The sequence below is a fragment of the Phodopus roborovskii genome, unplaced genomic scaffold (assembly GCF_943737965.1).
Source record: "Phodopus roborovskii unplaced genomic scaffold, PHOROB, whole genome shotgun sequence".
NCBI lineage: Eukaryota > Metazoa > Chordata > Mammalia > Rodentia > Cricetidae > Phodopus > Phodopus roborovskii.
Genome location: NW_026126407.1, coordinates 54,946,435 through 54,964,793, shown reverse-complemented (window position 1 = coordinate 54,964,793; position 18,359 = coordinate 54,946,435). Strand labels below are relative to the sequence as shown.

General features: G+C 45.1%; 2 protein-coding genes across 3 annotated transcripts in view; one reads left to right on the top strand and one right to left on the bottom strand.

The window, feature by feature from the left end:
• Positions 1-4,340, bottom strand: part of Pmm2 (phosphomannomutase 2) — a 30,037-nt gene extending 25,697 nt beyond the window's left edge. The window contains exons 1-2 of one of the 2 annotated variants that reach the window (XM_051181395.1): positions 4,186-4,340; positions 1,310-1,421 (exon numbers count right to left, since the gene is read on the bottom strand). In XM_051181395.1, coding sequence (XP_051037352.1) covers positions 1,310-1,421; positions 4,186-4,239 — 166 coding nt within the window. In that variant the 5' untranslated portion in view covers positions 4,240-4,340. The remainder of the gene's footprint in view (positions 1-1,309; positions 1,422-4,185) is intronic. The other variant, XM_051181394.1, reaches the window with a different exon arrangement.
• Positions 4,341-4,427: 87 nt separating this feature from the next.
• Positions 4,428-7,938, top strand: Tmem186 (transmembrane protein 186). The gene is made up of 2 exons (XM_051181397.1): positions 4,428-4,518; positions 5,615-7,938. The coding sequence occupies exons 1-2, from the start codon at positions 4,516-4,518 to the stop codon at positions 6,251-6,253; spliced, it is 642 nt and encodes a 213-aa protein (XP_051037354.1). The 5' UTR covers positions 4,428-4,515; the 3' UTR covers positions 6,254-7,938.
• Positions 7,939-18,359: the final 10,421 nt, after the last annotated feature.

The window sequence follows — 18,359 nt, the reverse complement described above, 5'->3', positions numbered from 1 at the left end:
CTGGAGACAGCCTGTCAAAACTGTGTGCAGGCGCCTGTGTGCGTGCACTCTACTGGCATCTAGTGGGAAGAGGCCAGAGATGGTACTAGGCATCTTACCGTCAACTCTCCTGCCCAGTATGTCCTTAGTACTAACATGACTCTGGGACAAGTGTGTTTTTGTCTATTTTAAATTTATGTTGAGTTAAAAAAAAAAGCCGGACAATGGTGGTGCACACCTGTAATCCCAGCACTTAGGAGGCAGAGAAAGGTGAATCTCTGTGAGTTTGAGGCCAGCCTGCTCTATAGAGTTTCAGGACAGCAAGGATGACATAGAAAAACCCTGTCTCAATAAACAAACAAACAAAAAATTATTTGATATGTATGAGCATGTGTACCTAATGGGACTGGATTTAAAGACAATAGTGACCTGCCATGTAGGTCCTGGGAACTGAACCCTCTGTAAAAGCAGCAAGTGCTTTAAACAACTAAGCCATCTCTCCAACCCCACCTGACATCAAACTTGAGACTCCCATCTCAGCCTCCCAAGTGCCTGGCTCATAGGGGAGCATTCCACACTACAACAGATAGTGAAGAACTATTGGTTCACCAATCTCTTTGCTCACTACTTCTCACAGGCCAGCTACCTCAGAAGCCCTGGGAAAACAGAGAGGAATAACACATAGTCTGTAAGGTAACAAAGACTTGAGTTTACATCAGAGTGTGCTCCATCAGCAGGGTTGGGATACTTGCCTAAAATATATGTTCAGGTCTTAGAGGCCTGCTGTTCCATCATCTCCAGAAAAGAAGCCAGAAGACACTCCAGCTAGGTGTGATGATTGATGCTGTCACTTCAGCATTTAGGAGGCAGAGACAGGAGGACAAGGTGTAGCCTGGGCTACAGAGTGAGAACCTATCACAAAGGATCTCTATCTTCCTAGTCCTGTGCTGGAGACCCTGGTGACATGGGGATCCCTGGAACACACTCCATCAGGGCTACAGGGACAAGGTATATAAAAATCTGAGTAGACAGCACAGTCAGGAGGTGGGGCCTGGGCTGAAGTGAGAGAGCAGGAAGGGACATGTAAATACTAGGGAGAGAAAAGGTTCCACAAGTGAAGACATAGACATGCATGACATTCAAGGTGAGTGCCTACACCTGAGTGTAGGGTTCTGTCAAAGGATTAAAGCAAAGGCCAATTAAGGGCAGAGAAAATGTTTTCCCAGAGAAGGTGAATGATGGTGGTTTGGGACTGCAGGGGACACTTGGCAGCAAGTCTCAGTACCCTCATGAGATGTCACTCTTGCACTAAAGTGTAATTAGCACTTACCATCATTTCCCAGTTGTTCTTGTACTTTCTCAAAATCTGACCCACCTACCACTCCAATTTTGGTCTTCTGCCTCAATTTTTGTAGAAAGTCATCCATTTCTTTTGTAATTTTCTGTGTCAGGAAGGAAAACAGGATGATTCTGAGTGACAATAATCAGATGGAAGCTTCGAACTAATTTAGTTTCCATTTTTACACAATGCTGTTACTAGATGTGTAGGAAAATTACTACTTAGTTATATTTATTCATACCTGTCTATTCACACATGTATGGTTATGGTGTTAGTCTTTGTCCTGTGCAATGACTTGCTTTTTTTATTTTACGTTGTGGTAACCTTTTATGATAACACATACATCCAGCTTATTCTATTTTGTTTTTTTGAAAAAATATCTACACAGTGCCTGAGGAGGGCAGAGATCACCTGGAATTGGAGTTATAGATTGCTGTGAGTCACTATGTAGATGCTGGGTCCTCTCGAAGAGCAGCCAGTGCTTGTAACCATGACACCATCTCTCCTGCCCAATCTTTTGTTGTTTAAAGGTGTTTTATATTACATACATATGATTTAATATGTCAGAAGTGGGTATAGTAGTGTCACAAGCCTGTAATACCAACACTTGGGAAATGAAGGCAGGAGAATCAGAAATTGAAGGCCAGCTTTGGCTACATAGTTGGATTTCCTAAGACTATCTTTTAACAGACAAACAAAAACAAAATACAAAGGGGTGAAGGGACATGATGACTGTGGTTTAGAAAGTTACTAAGCAAGAGGAAATGCAAAGTCATTATGATTAAATGTCAGCTGCTTTTAACCTAAGTAACAGGGATATGGGTTCTCTGTTCACTATTTTTTGTCAATGACCTTTCAATGTGAGATTGTTTTTTTTTTTTTTTTTAGGATGCCAGCGTTGGAAAATGATTCATGGAAGCCCATGTCCTTTTCTTTTTTGAAATCTTTTCCTAAGACTTACTGTTTAGGCATGGAATGACATTTGATTTGGAAAAAAGCACCCAGGCCAACAAACTTCTATACAAACAGGGAAATGTGCAGACCTCTGGAGTCAATGCTAACTAGACTGAATCCATGCAGGTCATATCAAGTAACAACAACTGTAATAGATAGCCTGTTCTTCCTCTTCCAGACTGCACTGTGATTAGTGATGTCTAAGAATACACATGGATAGATAGAAGTAGGAAGGGCTGATGCTAAATAGATCTGCTGCTAAAATATTTTAATTATAGTATCCAGCATATAGGAAAATTTTCTTTCAAATTACAGTTTTCTTCTACTGTTACAATTGCTTATGATCACTGCAAACATATTGTTCCAAATGTCTGCAAGGGAATACATTCTGGATCACCTGGCTTCTTTGCTAAATTTCATGCTTATCTCTCTTAATTTACCTGGGAAACAGAAGCACTTTCCCAGCATATCTAGTACCCGGAGTGACCTCCACCCTAGCAAAGTGAAAGGAAATGACAAACTGGACAACTAACAGTGCTCTGAGGCCCAGGGTCTTTAACCACAGGTGCTATGAGAAGCTGAGGCAATCAGGGCTTCACTGGTTTCAGTTTCCTTACATTTGAATGGTAGTAGCTAGGTGGTGGGGGCATGCACCTTTAATCCTAGCAGAGGCAGGTGGATCTCTGTGAGTTCAAGGTCAGCCTGGTTCATTCCAGAACAGTCAGAGCTACACAGAGAAACCATGTCTGGGGGGTGTGATGGGGGATAGTAGTAATGATATCCTGCCTAGGATGAAAGATGCAAGTTCAACACCATACAGAGGCTTAGAAATGTAGACTCCTGACCACTGTGGCTCCTGGGCCAAACTGAACAACAGTTTGTTTCTATAGTAACTTTATTTTTATTATGTATGTATACACATGTACATGTGCCACAATGTACAAGGTGAGGTTAGAAGACAACTTGTAGGAGTTGGTTCTCTCCCTTCCACCTCGTGGGTTCCAGGGATTGAACTCAGGTCCCAAGGCTTAGGATTAAATGAATCTACCCACTGAGCCATCTAAGTGGCTTCTGTAATAAATTTATTAGAACATAGCTACTCAGTTTACATATGGTCTATGGCTGTTTTTTGCACTAGTTGAGTAGTTACTCCAGGCCATATGTTCTACAAAGACAAAAATACTTAATCTATGGCCCTTTACAAAATATGAATTCCACTTCCAGTTCTAGACTACTATTGGCTCTTGTTTTGAGACAAGTTCCCCAGGTTTGCCTCAAACTCACTATATAGCCCAGGCTCTGAACCTTCAAATCCTCCTGCAGGATTAAACCCTATGCCACCTGCCCACCTTACTATTGATTTAACCCACCCGTGTGTATTGAGCAATGAAGCTGAGTAAGAAAGGGTTCTGGAGAACTTGTGTTTGAATGTCATCACTAGATAGACCAAATTGTGGCTCAGAATGTGGTAGAGAAGGGGTTGGGTGATGGGAGCGGCTCCCCTTTGAGGCTTGCTCTGGCACGGAACTGTCACGAATTTCTGTTACCCTCATCGACACCCCATACACCAGGCAATACACCCGTTTAAAGTGAGTGGGGGACCCCGAGAAAGTGATTTGCTAGACGACACAGCCAAAGGGCTGGGAAGGTGGCACAGCAGATCAGAGGGGTCCAAGCTGGAGTTACAATCCAGGTCACTAGTCCCCAGGGACCCAAAAGAAATTCAGACCCGAACTTTTCCGACTGCGAACTCTTTCCTGTTCGGAAGAGGTCGTTTTTGGCCCCGTCTTCCTGCGCACCCGCTCAGGACCCGCGTCTCCTGGTCCCGGGGCGGTCATCACCGTGGTCTGGGCTCTGCACGGGCTCCGCTCGGGCTCCGCTCCACGGCCGCGAGCCTCCCGGGCGCCGCCTACCTGCCGCGGGGCAGTCAAGGTCCCATCCACATCGAAGAGACAGAGCGCGGCCATTACTCCAGTCAGAAGACGTGTTGGCACCCGGAACTCCACCCGGAACTTCCGGGTCCACTCCGAGCTCCGTGGCCCAAGGCACGATGGGAAAAGGAGGATTCCCTAATGACTTGCGGAATACTCACCGCAGACACATAATTTGAACTACAATCCCCGAGAAGCAACACTTTGTTTTAGTTTGCGCATGCGGGTCTTTTTTTTTTTTAACCGCCTGCGCATGCGCCCTTCAAGTTTCCGGGACAAGTCGCTTTACTTTTCATAGCAGGAGACCTGACCATGGTAGGCAGGGCAGGTCGTGGGCGGTGGAAGAGGGTGAAAGAGGGAACCCTGGTCCGGCCTAGGACTGGCAGGAAGGATGCCTGGGCCGCCGACTCGGAAAATGTATTATGATCTGTTATCTCCCAGCCTCCTTTCCCCTTGGGTCACGTGGGTGGTCAGAGTCGCTACGACTCCCAGAGCGCGCATCAAGTCCAGGGCCTAAGACTCATGTCTCGCCCAGCATATTCTGACGCTTTCTTTGGAAAGGTGCACAAGGATGCACAGCTAGTGTCTGTGAAAGCCGGGATCAGAGCCTTCCTCTTATTCTAAAGCTCAGAATTTGCTCACTTGCTACTCCAGAGATCTGTTGTGCAGTGTGTTGGAGGCCTCCGTGTCGCACTTTTCTGCTGTCCCCCTTTTCCTAACCAGCTAATAGAAAGCAGTCGGAGAACTGCAAAGGTACTGTGATAAGTACCCCAAAGTTTTGATGCTTGGGTTTCCCATTTTGACACCGAGTGGTTTACCGAGTGCTTTACTCGTTGAGGAAGTGTCTCACAGACTTGTAGACCCAAGTTCGAGTCCACTGTTGGCTCGTCAGTAGGTCTCTGTTGATTGTCTGAAACCAAACCTTTCCTGTGTTTATTTGGACCTGCCTAGGCCTGAGAGACCCTGCCCCATTCATTCTATTGAGTTTCCTTACCCCTTTTGGGGGGAGGGAGGGCTTCGTTTTTATTTTTTATTTTTTTAAAATAGTCCTGTGTGTGTTCAGTGTGTATATTCTTGTGCCGTGGCAAGTGGAGGCTCAAGGACATTCTTGCATGAGTAATTTTTCTTCACTACCATGTTGGCTCCAGGAGTTCAAGTCACCTGGCTTGGTGGCAAGCACTTTTACTTGATGGGATATCTCACTGGCTGGGATTAGGGTTTTTTTTTTTTTTGTTGTTGTTGTTGTTTGTTTGTTTACTTGTAAAAACAAGAGTATGCATTCATTCAGAGTAGAATTCCACAAAAAATTAAGCCCTGATGGCTTTCCAAGGTTGGTTGGAGCTTTCCTGGGGGATGCTTTGCTTTATTCCTTATGTGGTTGAATTCTGCAAGAAACCTCTCTCTTTTCCAGTCTGTCTTCCTTCGAGCTATGCTAAGATTTCAGAGGCCAGCCGCATGGGGGAGACCTCTTCACCGACTGTGGTGCTGCACTGGGCAGGGGGATTCCAAAAGGTGGGTGGCCAGCAAGTCTCCCACCTCACAGAAGAAGCCACCAGGCACAGAGATGGAGAAATTCCATACAATATACCGATTCAGAGCCATCAGAAGATTTGGGTTTCTATCTCGGCTGAAGTTGGCGCAGACAGTTGTGACTGTGGCAGCCCTACCCCCAGGCTTGTTCTGGTACTCACAGGGCCTTGTAACACTCAATTCACTCTACATCATGTGTGGGATCTCTTGCTTCACACTGGCCATGCTGTGTTGGATGAGCTACTTCTTCAGGAGGCTGGTAGGCTTCATGTATGTGAATGAGTCAGGTACCATGCTTCGAGTGTCCCACCTGTCCTTCTGGGGGCAGCGACAGGATACATACTGTGCCGTGTCAGACATAATACCCCTGTCAGAATCCAAGGAACATGCCCAGGATCTGTTGGTACGAATCCAGCAATATAGTGGCAAGCAGACCTTCTATGTCACCCTGCGCTATGGCCGAATCCTGGACAGAGAACGTTTCTCACAAGTGTTTGGAACCCTGACCACACTCAAGTAAAGAATAGCAACTAGGCCTCCAGGTAGCCCTGGTTACACTTGGATTTTAGACACGAAGGCCAAGAACATTGATCAGACAGAATCTAATAACTAGGGGCTAGGGCTGAAACTCGGGTGGTAGACTGCTTGTCTCGTATATAGGAAGTAAAACCCTGGCTTCAATCCCTAGAACTGCATATAACTAGGCATGGTTGTGTGTGCTAATACTCAGCGCTGGAGATGGAGGCAGGTGGAGAAGTTCAAGGTTGTGTTGGGCCAAAAAAGAAGATATTAACCAATTTAGGAAAAAGCCCTTAGTGGAACATTTTACTGAATAGGGTATTCCAACAGATAGTGGCTAGAAGTTTCCATGAAGAGCCACTTCTTGACTGACTGCTATGCCAAGGTCACAGAGACAGCCCACTACTGTGAAACCAGAGGCAGGAGGATTGGCAGCAGGACACAAAGACTGTGGAATCTGGATACTTGGGTTCTGCTGGACTTCATCTTTGACCTGGGGCAGGGTGTTGAGTCTGAGCCTTGAATTGTACTCTGAGATAGAAGAGCCTTCCTCTCTCACACTGGGATGAATATGGAAATAACCAATAATGGCTAAGGATGGGCATGTAGCTTTGTTGAGAGCTCTTACCTGGCATGTATAGGTCTTAAGTTCCAACCTGAGCACCACAAAATAGGCAAGCCTAGTAAATGCCCTGTGCTGTGTAAGGTCAGCAGCCCAGGGCTTACAACATTGAGGAAGGCTGCCAGGCTGCCATGCACCCCTTGTGCTCATCAGCTAGATGGCCAGCATTGAAGCCTAGAGTGGACTTGGTTTTTGCCCCATCAGGAAGCCACTACACACCAGCTGAGGTAGGGGCACCACTCAGCTGAGAATGCTGACCACCAGGAGGTCCAGGGCTGCTTACACTGGGGAGCTTCGCAGTGTCTTCAGGACAGAGGGACTCTGTCCAAGCAACCTGCCAGCTGAAGGAGACTATGCATGCTGCTTTTCATAATGGGTAACACACATGCTTGTTAGGTGACTTGTTCCTGCATAAAGAGGAAAGCAGCCACCATCTTTGTAATTTGACAGCTCAAGATGCGTAGTTAAGTAGCTTTTTAGTAATCCCCCTCCCCTCAAGACAGGGTTCTCTGTGTAGCCCTTTCCTTGAACTTGCTCTGTAGACCAGGCTGGCTAGTAATTTCCTTTCTTGAAGAATTTTTCTTTTAAAATCACATTTATTTATTTGTGTGTATACACTGTGCTTATGTGGAGGTTGGAGGACAACTTTTCGGAGTCCTTTTCCTTGGGGATTAAGTTTGGGTTGTCAGGCTTGGCAGCAGGCACCTTTACCCACAGAATCACCTTGCTGTTCCTTTAGCCATTCTTCATTGCTTTAAAACAAACAAAGATAACAATAGACATGTGAAAGTGTGTGTGTGTGTGGAGCAGGGATGGACACACCACAAGACCTCAAGCCACACAAAGAAATACAGGCAACCCAAGATTCTGAAAGTAGGAGAAATAGTCCTCCTCAGGGAGGTTATCAATAAGAAATCGTTGGCCCTGAAAGCATACGCATGCAAGTACAGACTGAGCAGGTTATATTTAGAAGCATATGCATACAGGAGAGAGGAAAGGAAGGGGAAATGATGTAATTATATTGTAATCTCAAAAAATAAAACTTAAAAAATGTGTATATCAAATTGTAATGATTTTTTGTTTGTTTGTTTTTCGAGATAGGGTTTCTCTGTAGCTTTGGAGCCTGTCCTGGAATTTGCTCTCAGATAAGAGAGGGGTCTTATCAATTCAGCAGGTCAGTGGATATTTGGGTTGTCTCCATCCCTAGGCTGTTGTGAAAAACATTGATGTGACCACTATACAAGTGCCTGTTGGTTTTCCTGCTGTGACTTCTTTTGGGAAAATAATGGGAGGGAAGTAAAGACACAGGAAGACATGCTCCCAGTGACCTAACTTCCAGTGCGTCCCACCTAGTGTTTTGTGTATTTTTCTTACCTAAAGTACTTTTTAAAAATATTAATGTATTATATATATATGGGTTTTATTTTGTTTGTTTTGTTTTTGTCTACTTGAGAGTTAACACATCAGAAGAGAGCATCTGATCACATTATAGACAGTTGTAAGCCACCTTGTGTGTCCTGAGAATTGAACTCAGGAACCAGGGAAGAGTAGCTAGTGCTCTTAACTACTCAGCTATCTCCAGCCCCTAATTAATATATATATTTATTGGATCTCTCTGTGTTAGTACTGACTATCCTTCAGCTTGCTATATGTAGACCAGGCTGGCCTCAAACTCACAGAGGTCCTCTTGCCTTTTTCTCCTGAGTGTTGGGATTAAGTAAAGGTGTGTACCTCCACACCAGACTTGTTTAGTTTTTTTTTTTTTTCTTTCTTTATTATTTTTGAAACAGGATCTCGCTAAGTAGACCAGGCTGGCCTCCTGACCTCCACTTGCTTCTGCCTTCCAAGTGTATACACCACCATATCATACCTGCTTTTGCTTCAGTTTGTTTTGGAGACAGAGTTAAACAGTAATTGTAGGATTTGGGAAGCCTGCAGGGGCAGAAAGATCACTACAAATTTGAGATCTTGTCGCCACAGTACCAGGGCTACATAGAACCTGTCTTTAAAAAGCAACAAATTCTCCAGCTCACTCACAACTGGGGCACTGGCATTGCCTTCTCAGTGGTGCCCATCCACCTAGATGTGAGCAAGCTGCTGTCGTAGCTTTAAGTCCTGGCCACCATGCTTTCCCACTATGATGGCTGCTCCAGGGGACTTAGTGGACTCACTAGGCCATGTGTGCAGGTTGTCAGAAAGACAGTAGGAGCTTCAATATTTTGGAGCCACTTTACCAACAAAGAACCTCTAATTTTACAGTCTGAAATGTGAATAATAGATGTGGGGGAGGGGCAAGAGGGAACAGAGGCTACAGTTGCTCACTATCAACCCTGACAGTCTGAGCTTGAATTGGGGACCTGTATAGTAAGGAGAGAACTGAATGCTTTGAGTTGTCCTTTGACAACCATGTGCAGTGGCGTGCATACACCTCTCTCCCTACATAGTAAACAACAACGGGAAAATTTATGATCTTGATTTGTTTGAGGTAGGGCCTTCCTTCTGTATTTTGTAGCCCAGGCTAGCCTCAAATTTGCTGTGTACCTGAATTTGATTCTCTTGAGATGCTATAGGTATGTCCTGGTTGTACCCAGAGAGCCTCAAGTCAGCTTAGAAGTGCCAGCTTACGGGATGAGAATGTACCTCAGTTAGTAGAATGTGTGCAGCACCACATAAATTGGTTATATTGGCAGACACCTATAATCCCAGTCCTGGAAGGTAGAGGTAGAAGGATTAGGACTCGTCTTTTTAGTGAGTTTGTGGTTATCTGGTCTAAACTAGACTATGTCTCAAAACAACAAACAAACCAATAAGAATTGTCCGTCCTTGACTTCACTGTTGGCTTAGTTTTTTTGATGGTAATACTTTTCCTGTTAACTGCTATTGCCAGGTTTCCCAGGTGATTGCAGTGGGGAGTCAGCCATCATGTAGCTTGATACAAGGCTGCTAAGCCCTTTCTGTGGTGTGCTCATGAGTAGCCAGCAGAGGGCATACAAGGAACAAGTGTATCCCCCCCCCCTTTACATCCCAGCTAAAATCAGAACTCTCTCCACTAAAAACAGGGTATGGGTTAGGGATCTGTAATCCCAGCAGGGCAGTAGTTTGAATTGTTTAGAAAACAAAACAAGAGCCAGGCTTGGTGTTGTAGGCCTTTAATGCCAGGAGGCAGAGGCAGATGGGCTGCTCTGAGTTTGAGACCAAAATAGTCTAACAAGTTCCAGGCCACAGGAGGAAAAGGCTTTTAGATTTAGACTGTGGCTATATTGGTGATTTCTCCCTTTGAAAAACAATTCCAAAATAATAATTGTCTTAGTTCTTTTAGGGAGGGAGGGAGGGAGGGAGAGAGAGAGAGAAAGAGAGAGAGAGAGAGAATGTGTGTGTGTGTGTGTGTGTGTGTGTGTGTGTGTGTGTTGCTGTCAGGGACCCTATCCAGGGCCTTGTACATGATAGGGAAACACTCTACCACTTAGCCATATCCCCAACGCCTTTGGGTTATAATAAAAATAAAAAGCCAGACATGCTAGCTCATGCCTAAAATCCTAACACTAGGAAAGCTCAGGCATGAGGATTATCATAAGTGTGATGCTAATCTGGGCTACAGAATGAGACTCCGTGTGCCTTGGGAAGCTGAGGCAAGGTGATCAGGAGTTCAAAGCTATCCTCAGCTGCAAAGTTCTAGGCCAACCTGGGCTACCAGAGACTCTGTCTCAAAATATGAACCAAAAATGAGTCACCCCATCCCTTCCACACCAAATGGCAAAGACTGGATTTTCATTTCTTAAGAGTTCCAGAGCTTGGAAAGTCCAATAAGAAAGAACCGTTTATTGTCAATGATTGGTCTCTGGGCCTAGTTTTTCCAGGTTCCTGACCTCTTATCCAAAGAATTGAACAAGAGTTCACACAGAAATGCAAAAATAGCAAGGTCACTCACAGAGATCCTCCTGCCCAAGATGTCTTTATATAGATTTATAAGCATGGGCAACAAAAGAGGGAGGGAAGCCAGCTGGTGGGAACCATACTTTGTATCCCAGTGCTCAGGAGGCAGAGGCAGAGGCAGACTGATCTCTGTGAGTTTGAGGCCAGCCTGGTCTACAGAGTTGCTGATAGCCAAGGCTACACAGAGAAACTCTGTCTCGAAAAAACAACAACAGTAACAACAACAACAACAAAAAAGGAGAGAGGCCAGGTGTGGCACATACCTGTAACCCAAATACTACAAAGACTGCAAAGTCAAGGTCAGCCTGACTTATACAGCTGGGCTTGAACTGAAAGGATGAAGGAAAGAAGAGAGAAAGGGAGGGGGGTGTATTGGCAGTTTTTTTTTTTTTTTTTTTTTTTTTTTGTCAACTTGACACAAACTGGGTCATCTGGAAGAGAAAACCCTCAACTGAGAAATGCCCCCAGAAAACTGGGTGATAGGCAAGTCTGAGGGGCATTTTCCTTGATGTGGGTGGGCCCAGTGCTGTGGGTGGTGCCTCCCTGGAAAGGTGGCCCTGACAGGTATAAGAAAAATGATGTGAGACTGGAGAGTAATCCAGTAGGCAGAGTTGGTCTGTGGCCTCTGCTGCAGCTCTTGAGTTCCCTCAATGATAAACTATGACTGGGACATGTAAGCCAAATAAACACTTTCCTCAAGTTACTTTTGATCATGGTGTTTATCACAGCAATAGAACTGAACTAGAATGGAATAAGACAGACAGATAGACAGACAGACAGACAGACACAGAAACACACACACGCGCGCACACACACACACACACACACACACACACACACACACACGCGCGCGCGCGTGCGCGCGCACGCGCTCACACAGTGGGGTCAGGCTTTGCTGGGGCAGGCATTTGTTGGTTTGCTTTGGTTTTGGATTTTGGAGACAGAGCTTCTCTGTGTAGACCTGGCTGTTCTGGAACTTGTTTTGTAGACCAGACTGGCGTCACACTCATAGAGATCTGCCTGCCTCTGCCTCCTGGGTGCTGGGATTAAAGGCGTGTGGCAGCACTGCCTGGCTTAAGTGTCTTAACAATAGCTGTAAAAGATGTTGGTTGCACCTGAGCTTCTGTCAGCTAAGATTTAAAAGATTAAGTAAAGGACTATGGAGAGGGGTCTGCAGGTAAAGGTGCTTGGTGCCAAGTCTGATGACCAGAATTCAATCCCTGAGGCCTGAATAATAGAACTGATTCCCATGAATTGTCCTCTGACCTGCACACATTAAATGTGGCACATGAGCACTCACATCCATAGACACACACCAAATTAAATACGTAAAATTGTAGTTAAAAGTTTAAGTAAAAATATTTTGGTGTGGCTGGGCATGGTAGTGCACTCTAATCTCTGCACTCCTGAGACCAAGACAGGAAGACCTCATTTGATGATAGCCAGGACTACATGAGACCCTGTCTCAAAATAAAATGTAGGCAGACTTTTCTGTCTTGCCAACTGCTTCCCAAATAACCACACAAAGACTTAATTATTATAAATGTTCATCCAATAGATTAGGCTTGTTTTTTAGCTAGCTTTTATAACTTAACCCATATTTCTGTGTATGTTCTACCTTGTGGTTTGTTACCTTATCTCAGTATGGTATGTGCATCTGCTTCCTCTGCGTCTTGATCCTGACTCCCAAGACTCCACCCTTCTTTCTAGCATTCTCTCTGCCCCCCAAATCCTGCTCAGCTACTGGCTGTTTAGCTTTTTTACTAAACCAATCACAGTGACATATATTCACACAGTTTAAAGGAATATTCCACGATAAGATAATAAAATACAGAAAACAGCACTTATCTCAGGATCTGACACAGGCTGATTTTGAAGGACTGAGGGCATGTTGCTGAGTTGTCAGGTGTGTGTGCACAGTACCTGAGTGATGGCTCAGGTTTCCCTTGTGTCCCCATTAGGGTATCAAGGGTCACTTACTCTCACAGGATGATTTTTTTGAGATAGAACTTCATATAGCTCAGGCAGGCCTCAAATTTATTATGTAGTCAAGAATGATCTGAACTTTTGCTTCTTCTGCCTTCCAAGTGCTGGAATTGCAGGCATGTGGCACCATATTCCACTTGTGATCACCTTAATCTTTGAGTGAGAGAGATTGCTCCCCAATTAAGCTAGACTAGCTGGCCATGGGGCCCCTGGGATCCTCCTGCCTCCTCCCCTCCACCATGATGGGATTACAGGTGCATCTCACCCCACCTAGCTTTTATGTAGGTGTGTGTTGGGGATTGCACTCACTGAGCAAGCATGTTACTGGCTGAACCATTTCCCCAGCCTCCCCCAGCCTCCCTCAGCCTGAATTTCTGTATGTGCTTCCATCTGGACCCACACCGGGTGCACATCAGAAGCACACAGTTGTTGAAAAGCATTTGGGATGGAATCCTGTTTGTTTCTCATAGCATGGCTTTCCTTCCCATCAGCTAGGAACCATCTGGGCTTGGCACTTCTCCCCACACTGTGGCCCTATATCATCTAAGCCTGGGGACAGGGCGGTCTGTGACTTGTCCCTGTGTGTTCAGCTGACTCTGTAACCATGGGGAGGTCTGCTCTAATTGACAAGGTGTCTGCTTTGCTAATGAGTAACACCTGCATTGCATAGCCCCTTGCTAGCTGTTGTCCTTTCTGTTTTCCCAAAGCAAGCTTACCTTGTCTTTCAGCCAGGTATCTTTCTATCCCAGCCATCATCAAACTGCTACATCTGATGTACTTCCCAGGATGGGCTCAGCTGCTTTGGGAGGACAGCCTGGGATAAGTCATCCCAACAATCTGCCTGGAACTTTCATTTCATTGTTGTACTATGGCTTCAGGACCCCCAAGTTCTTTAATGGAAGGCAACATGGTCCCTCTGAGCCTCAGGCAGATTCCGTGTTTTGTGGCCATGTTTTGGTCCTGCAGCATTTAACTATAAAATCTTCCCTGATTAGACTTCATCAGGCAGGCCTGATACCATCTGGCCTTGTTTGTGCCTGCACCAGGGACAAAACATGGGTTTCACTAATTAATGGTTGAAATGCTCCAGCATCAGCCATGCCTGGCTCTGCATTGGGAAACAGACAATATTTGTTTGTGGGAACATGACTTTTGTGGACATACAGTGATAGTGTATTTATGAGACACTTGGCTCGTGACACAGACGTAATGTTTTCTTGTTTTGTGTCACTATTGCTGTTTTGAGTCTCTAGAGACCGTCTCCCTATACAGTCATGGCTGGCCTGGAACTTGTGCTGTAAACCAAGGTGCCCTCAAACGAGGTGAACCTCCTGCTTCCCAAGTGCTGGGTTATAGGACTGTACTACCAAGCCTGGCAAAGAGCAGTGCTAAAGGAATCATCACTACCAGATACCTACCTACCACTTGACAAGAAATTAGCATATGACTTTGTTTAAAAACAAAAAAGGTTGTATTTTTGTTTTTAATTGTGTGAGTGTGCACACGTGAGTGCAACGCATAAGGAAATCAAAAGGGGGCATCAGATCACCTGGAGCTGGAGTTTTAGGCAGTTGTAAGCCACCCTATGTGGCTGTTGGAATCTATACTCAGGCCCTCTGGAAGAGCAGTACACAGTCTTAACCAAGAAGCCATCTCCATAGTCCCTTAATCTTGATTTTCAAGATGAGATCTTGCAATGTAGCTCAGGCTAACCTCAAACTCGCAGTCTTGCAACCTCAGCCTCCTGAGTTGTTGAGATTACACTTTTGAGCCACCACATCCAACTTACATGATGTTTTAGAAAGCTTTAGTCAATATTCTAGCTTCATTTCTGTTGTTGGGACAAAATAGCCCTGAAAAAGCAATTTAGGGGAGAAGGAGTTTGTTTTTGCTTGCATTTCCAGGTTACAAATCATTGCTGTTGGGAAGTCGAAGTGGCAGGGACATGAAGCCGCTGATGACATTACATCCACAGTCAAGAGCAGAGATAAGTGAGTGGGTACATGCTCAGTTGTTTGCTTTTGCTCAGCTCTGTCTGTGTCTCTACTCTTGTACAGTCCAGGATATTCTGCCTAGGGAGTGGTGCTGCCTACAGAGTGCCTGGGCCATTCCATATCGACTAACTTAACACAGCCTCCTACAGACATGCTCACAGGCTGACTCAATGTAGAGTTTCTCACTGAGATTCTTCTCAGGTGATTCTAGGTTCTGTCAAACTGACAATTACAGGTACCAGGGACTGGAGAGATGGTCCAGCAGTTGGGAACATTGGTTGTTCTTCCAGAGGATCTGGGTTCAGTTCCTAGCACTCACATAACATCTTACAACCATCTGTAACTTCAGCCCCAGGGGATGCAACACCCTCTTCCATCCTCTGTGGACATCGTACACACATGGTGCACAGACATACATATAAATAAAGCACTCATACACATAAAAATAAAAAAAGTATTTTAAAAGTTAAGCTACCATCACAACCAACCACTGTCCATGGTGGGGAACCTCAGAGAACATGGGGTGAAGCTTCACTCTATTCTCTATTACTTCCTACCTGGAAGTTTGGGTCATTTGTACAAACTTGAGCCTTTGTTTCTTCACTTGTGAAGATAACAGCTGAATCTTTTTTTGGGACAGCTAATGACCAGCTTACAGGGACAACTCGTAGGATAGTGACTCTTAGCCCAATGAGGCTTAGAGCCCTGAGGTGGCTCAGGTCACCCAGCTGGAAAGCAGCTGAGCTGGGTCATTCTCCTGACTTGTTTTGTCTTACCAGTGGGGACAATGGATAGAATGTAAGAGGCAGCGAGTTTTTAGAGAATCTGTGGGCTGGGGCTGGGGCTAGGGCTGAGCAGGTAGAGTGCTTGTCTAGCATACAAGACTCTTAGGCTAGCACAATATAAAACCTATCATGGTGGTGCTCACCTGTAATCTCAGCACTTGAGGTGTAGGGGCAGGTTAAAGTTCAAGATTGTCTTCAGCTCTACAGCATGTTTGAGACCGTGTAATTCATGAAAATCTTTTTTTTTTTTTTGAGGCACCTGACCTCAAGCTGTGTACTCACACTGACGGTGTCTAGTTCACCCTGATTTCCCAAGGTTGGCTGCCAGACAGTCTGCCCTCAGTCACTACTGAGTTGACTGTATGCATGTATCCACATGTGTTTTTCTCCCCCCACACTGTCTTTTATATATGGTATATATAAAATCCAGGCTCCTAAGATGCCTGATGCTAGGCATGGTGTATATACCCATAATCCCAGTGCCTGAGAGGTGGAGGCAGAACCATCCATCTCCAGGTCAAGACCAGTCTGGAATACATTGCTAGAGTAGGCCAAGCAGGTATACACAATGATACTCTGCCTAGACTCTCTCGTGTGTCAAAAAATAGGCACACAAAAATATATACCTCATATGTTCTTTAGGGAAATTTCAAAACACCTAGAATTTTCTTGACAGTGGATATTAAAAATGATCATTAGAATATTATTGCTATTAGTTATGATTGTTTGAAAAACACATTTAATATAGAGGAATACAGGCTGGAGAGATGGTTCAGCAGTTCAGAGCACTGGCTGCCCTTCCAGAGGACCCAGGTTCAATTTTCACCACTTACATGGTGACTCTCAATGGTCTGTAACTCCAGTTCCAAGGGATGGGGCCCCCTCTTCTGGCCTTTGAGGGCACTGTATGAAAGTACCCCCAAAGATTTACATGCAAGTTAAACACCCATACACATAAAAAATAAAATGAAAAAGTTAAATATTAAGATAAAAATTGCCTTCTGGGCCAGGCATGGTAGCATACACCTTTAGTGTTAGCATTTGGGAGGCCGAGGCAGGTGGATGTGAGTGTGAGGGCAGCCTGGTCTACCTAATCAGTGATAGTCCTGCCAGGACTACATAGTGAGACACTGTCTCAAAAATAAATAGGTAAATAAATAAGTATATACATAAATTGCTGCCCTCTAACCCTGTTGCTTCTCTGATGTGCTGGGTGCCATGTGTAGGTCACAGGCTATTGTGACACTGTTGGTCACTAATGACTATCCCAGTACCTCTATTCTTCAGGCACCCAGGAGTTTAAAAAAAGATCTGTATTTTTTTAAGGTGTGTGTTTTGCTGATATGTGTCTGTGTATCGTGTGCATGCCTGGTGTCCTTGGAGGCCAGTTGAGGACTTACAAGTGGCTGTAAGCTGCCATGTGAATGCTGGGAACAAAAACTGGGTCCTCTGCAAGAGCATCAAGTGCTATTAACCTCTGAACCATTGCTCCAGCCCCAGGAATTCTTTTTAAAAAGTCCTTTTATTTTAAATTATGTATATACATGTGCAGCTGAATGTGGGTGTGCACATGTGAATGTAGATACCCATGGAGCCCAGAAAAGAGCATCAGATCACTTGTCGCTGGACCGACAGGTGCATGGGTGCTAGGAACTGGTCTTGGGTCCTCTGCAAAATTAACTGCTGAGCCATTTCTCCAATCCCAACTTGCTAAGGAGTTTTTCTGAAAGCATCTTGGATGATTCTACTGTGCCAAACTCTCAGCAGCTCCCTCACTCTCATAGGAAGCCTGCCCCCCAGTGTGATGCAGAGGGCCTTCAAGGATGCAAGCAGCACTGCCCCTTCCACTGATTTCCCATGTCACCTCACCTCATCTCCCTGAGACCTAGCAACACTGACCTCAGAGACATCGCCTGCTCTCTTCTGTCATCTGCTCAGTTACTGCAACATCCCAGGCTTGGCTTCCCACCTGCCTGATCCCAGGTGTCCTGTGGCTGTTTCCACTGGATTGAAGCAGCCCCTTACAGACAGAAGGAAGCTTGGGAGCCGAGAGTCTTGGGGTCCTCTCCTTTGATTGGTGTTTGAACACTTGGTTTCCAGCTGGTGGCACTATTGTGGAATCATCAGGAGGAAGTGGGGTTTTGGGGTGGCTGGGGGTTTTCTGGCCTAGTTCCACTCTGTCTGCTACTTGCGTCCTGACTGAGGAAGCAGTACCTTGCCCTCCAGTGGCCATGCCTTCTACACCATGATGGAACATATCACTTCTTAAACTTCAAACTGAAATAGACCCTTTCTCCTTAAGTTTCCTGGAGTGCAGGAGGAAAGTAAGGAGTACAGAAATCCACAAGACTCACAATACCATGAGATTACATAAACCCTTGCTCAAGGAGAGGAGACTCTTGAGTGGAGCTTTGATGACACAGCTTTTCAGAGTGGTCACCTATGGGCTTTTGTGTAATGCAGCTGTGTGAGTCCCCCATGCTCGTACAAGCAACCAGTAAGTGACCACTAAGTAACCAGTAAGTTGATTGGTTCACCATGCTGGACTTGGATGGAATCGTCGATCTGCCATTGCCGAATGTGGGGCAAACCCCCAGAAAAAGCCCACATTGACTCTGATGTTTCCATTATAAACATTTTCTTTTAATTTAAGAATACTGATTAACACAGGAAACAGATTTAATTCATAAAATTGTGCACATGGTCACCAGTTACACCGTGACATGTTAGTTTCCTCATCACTTATTGGCACTGTTGACAATTACTGTAAACAAGATCACTTGGTCT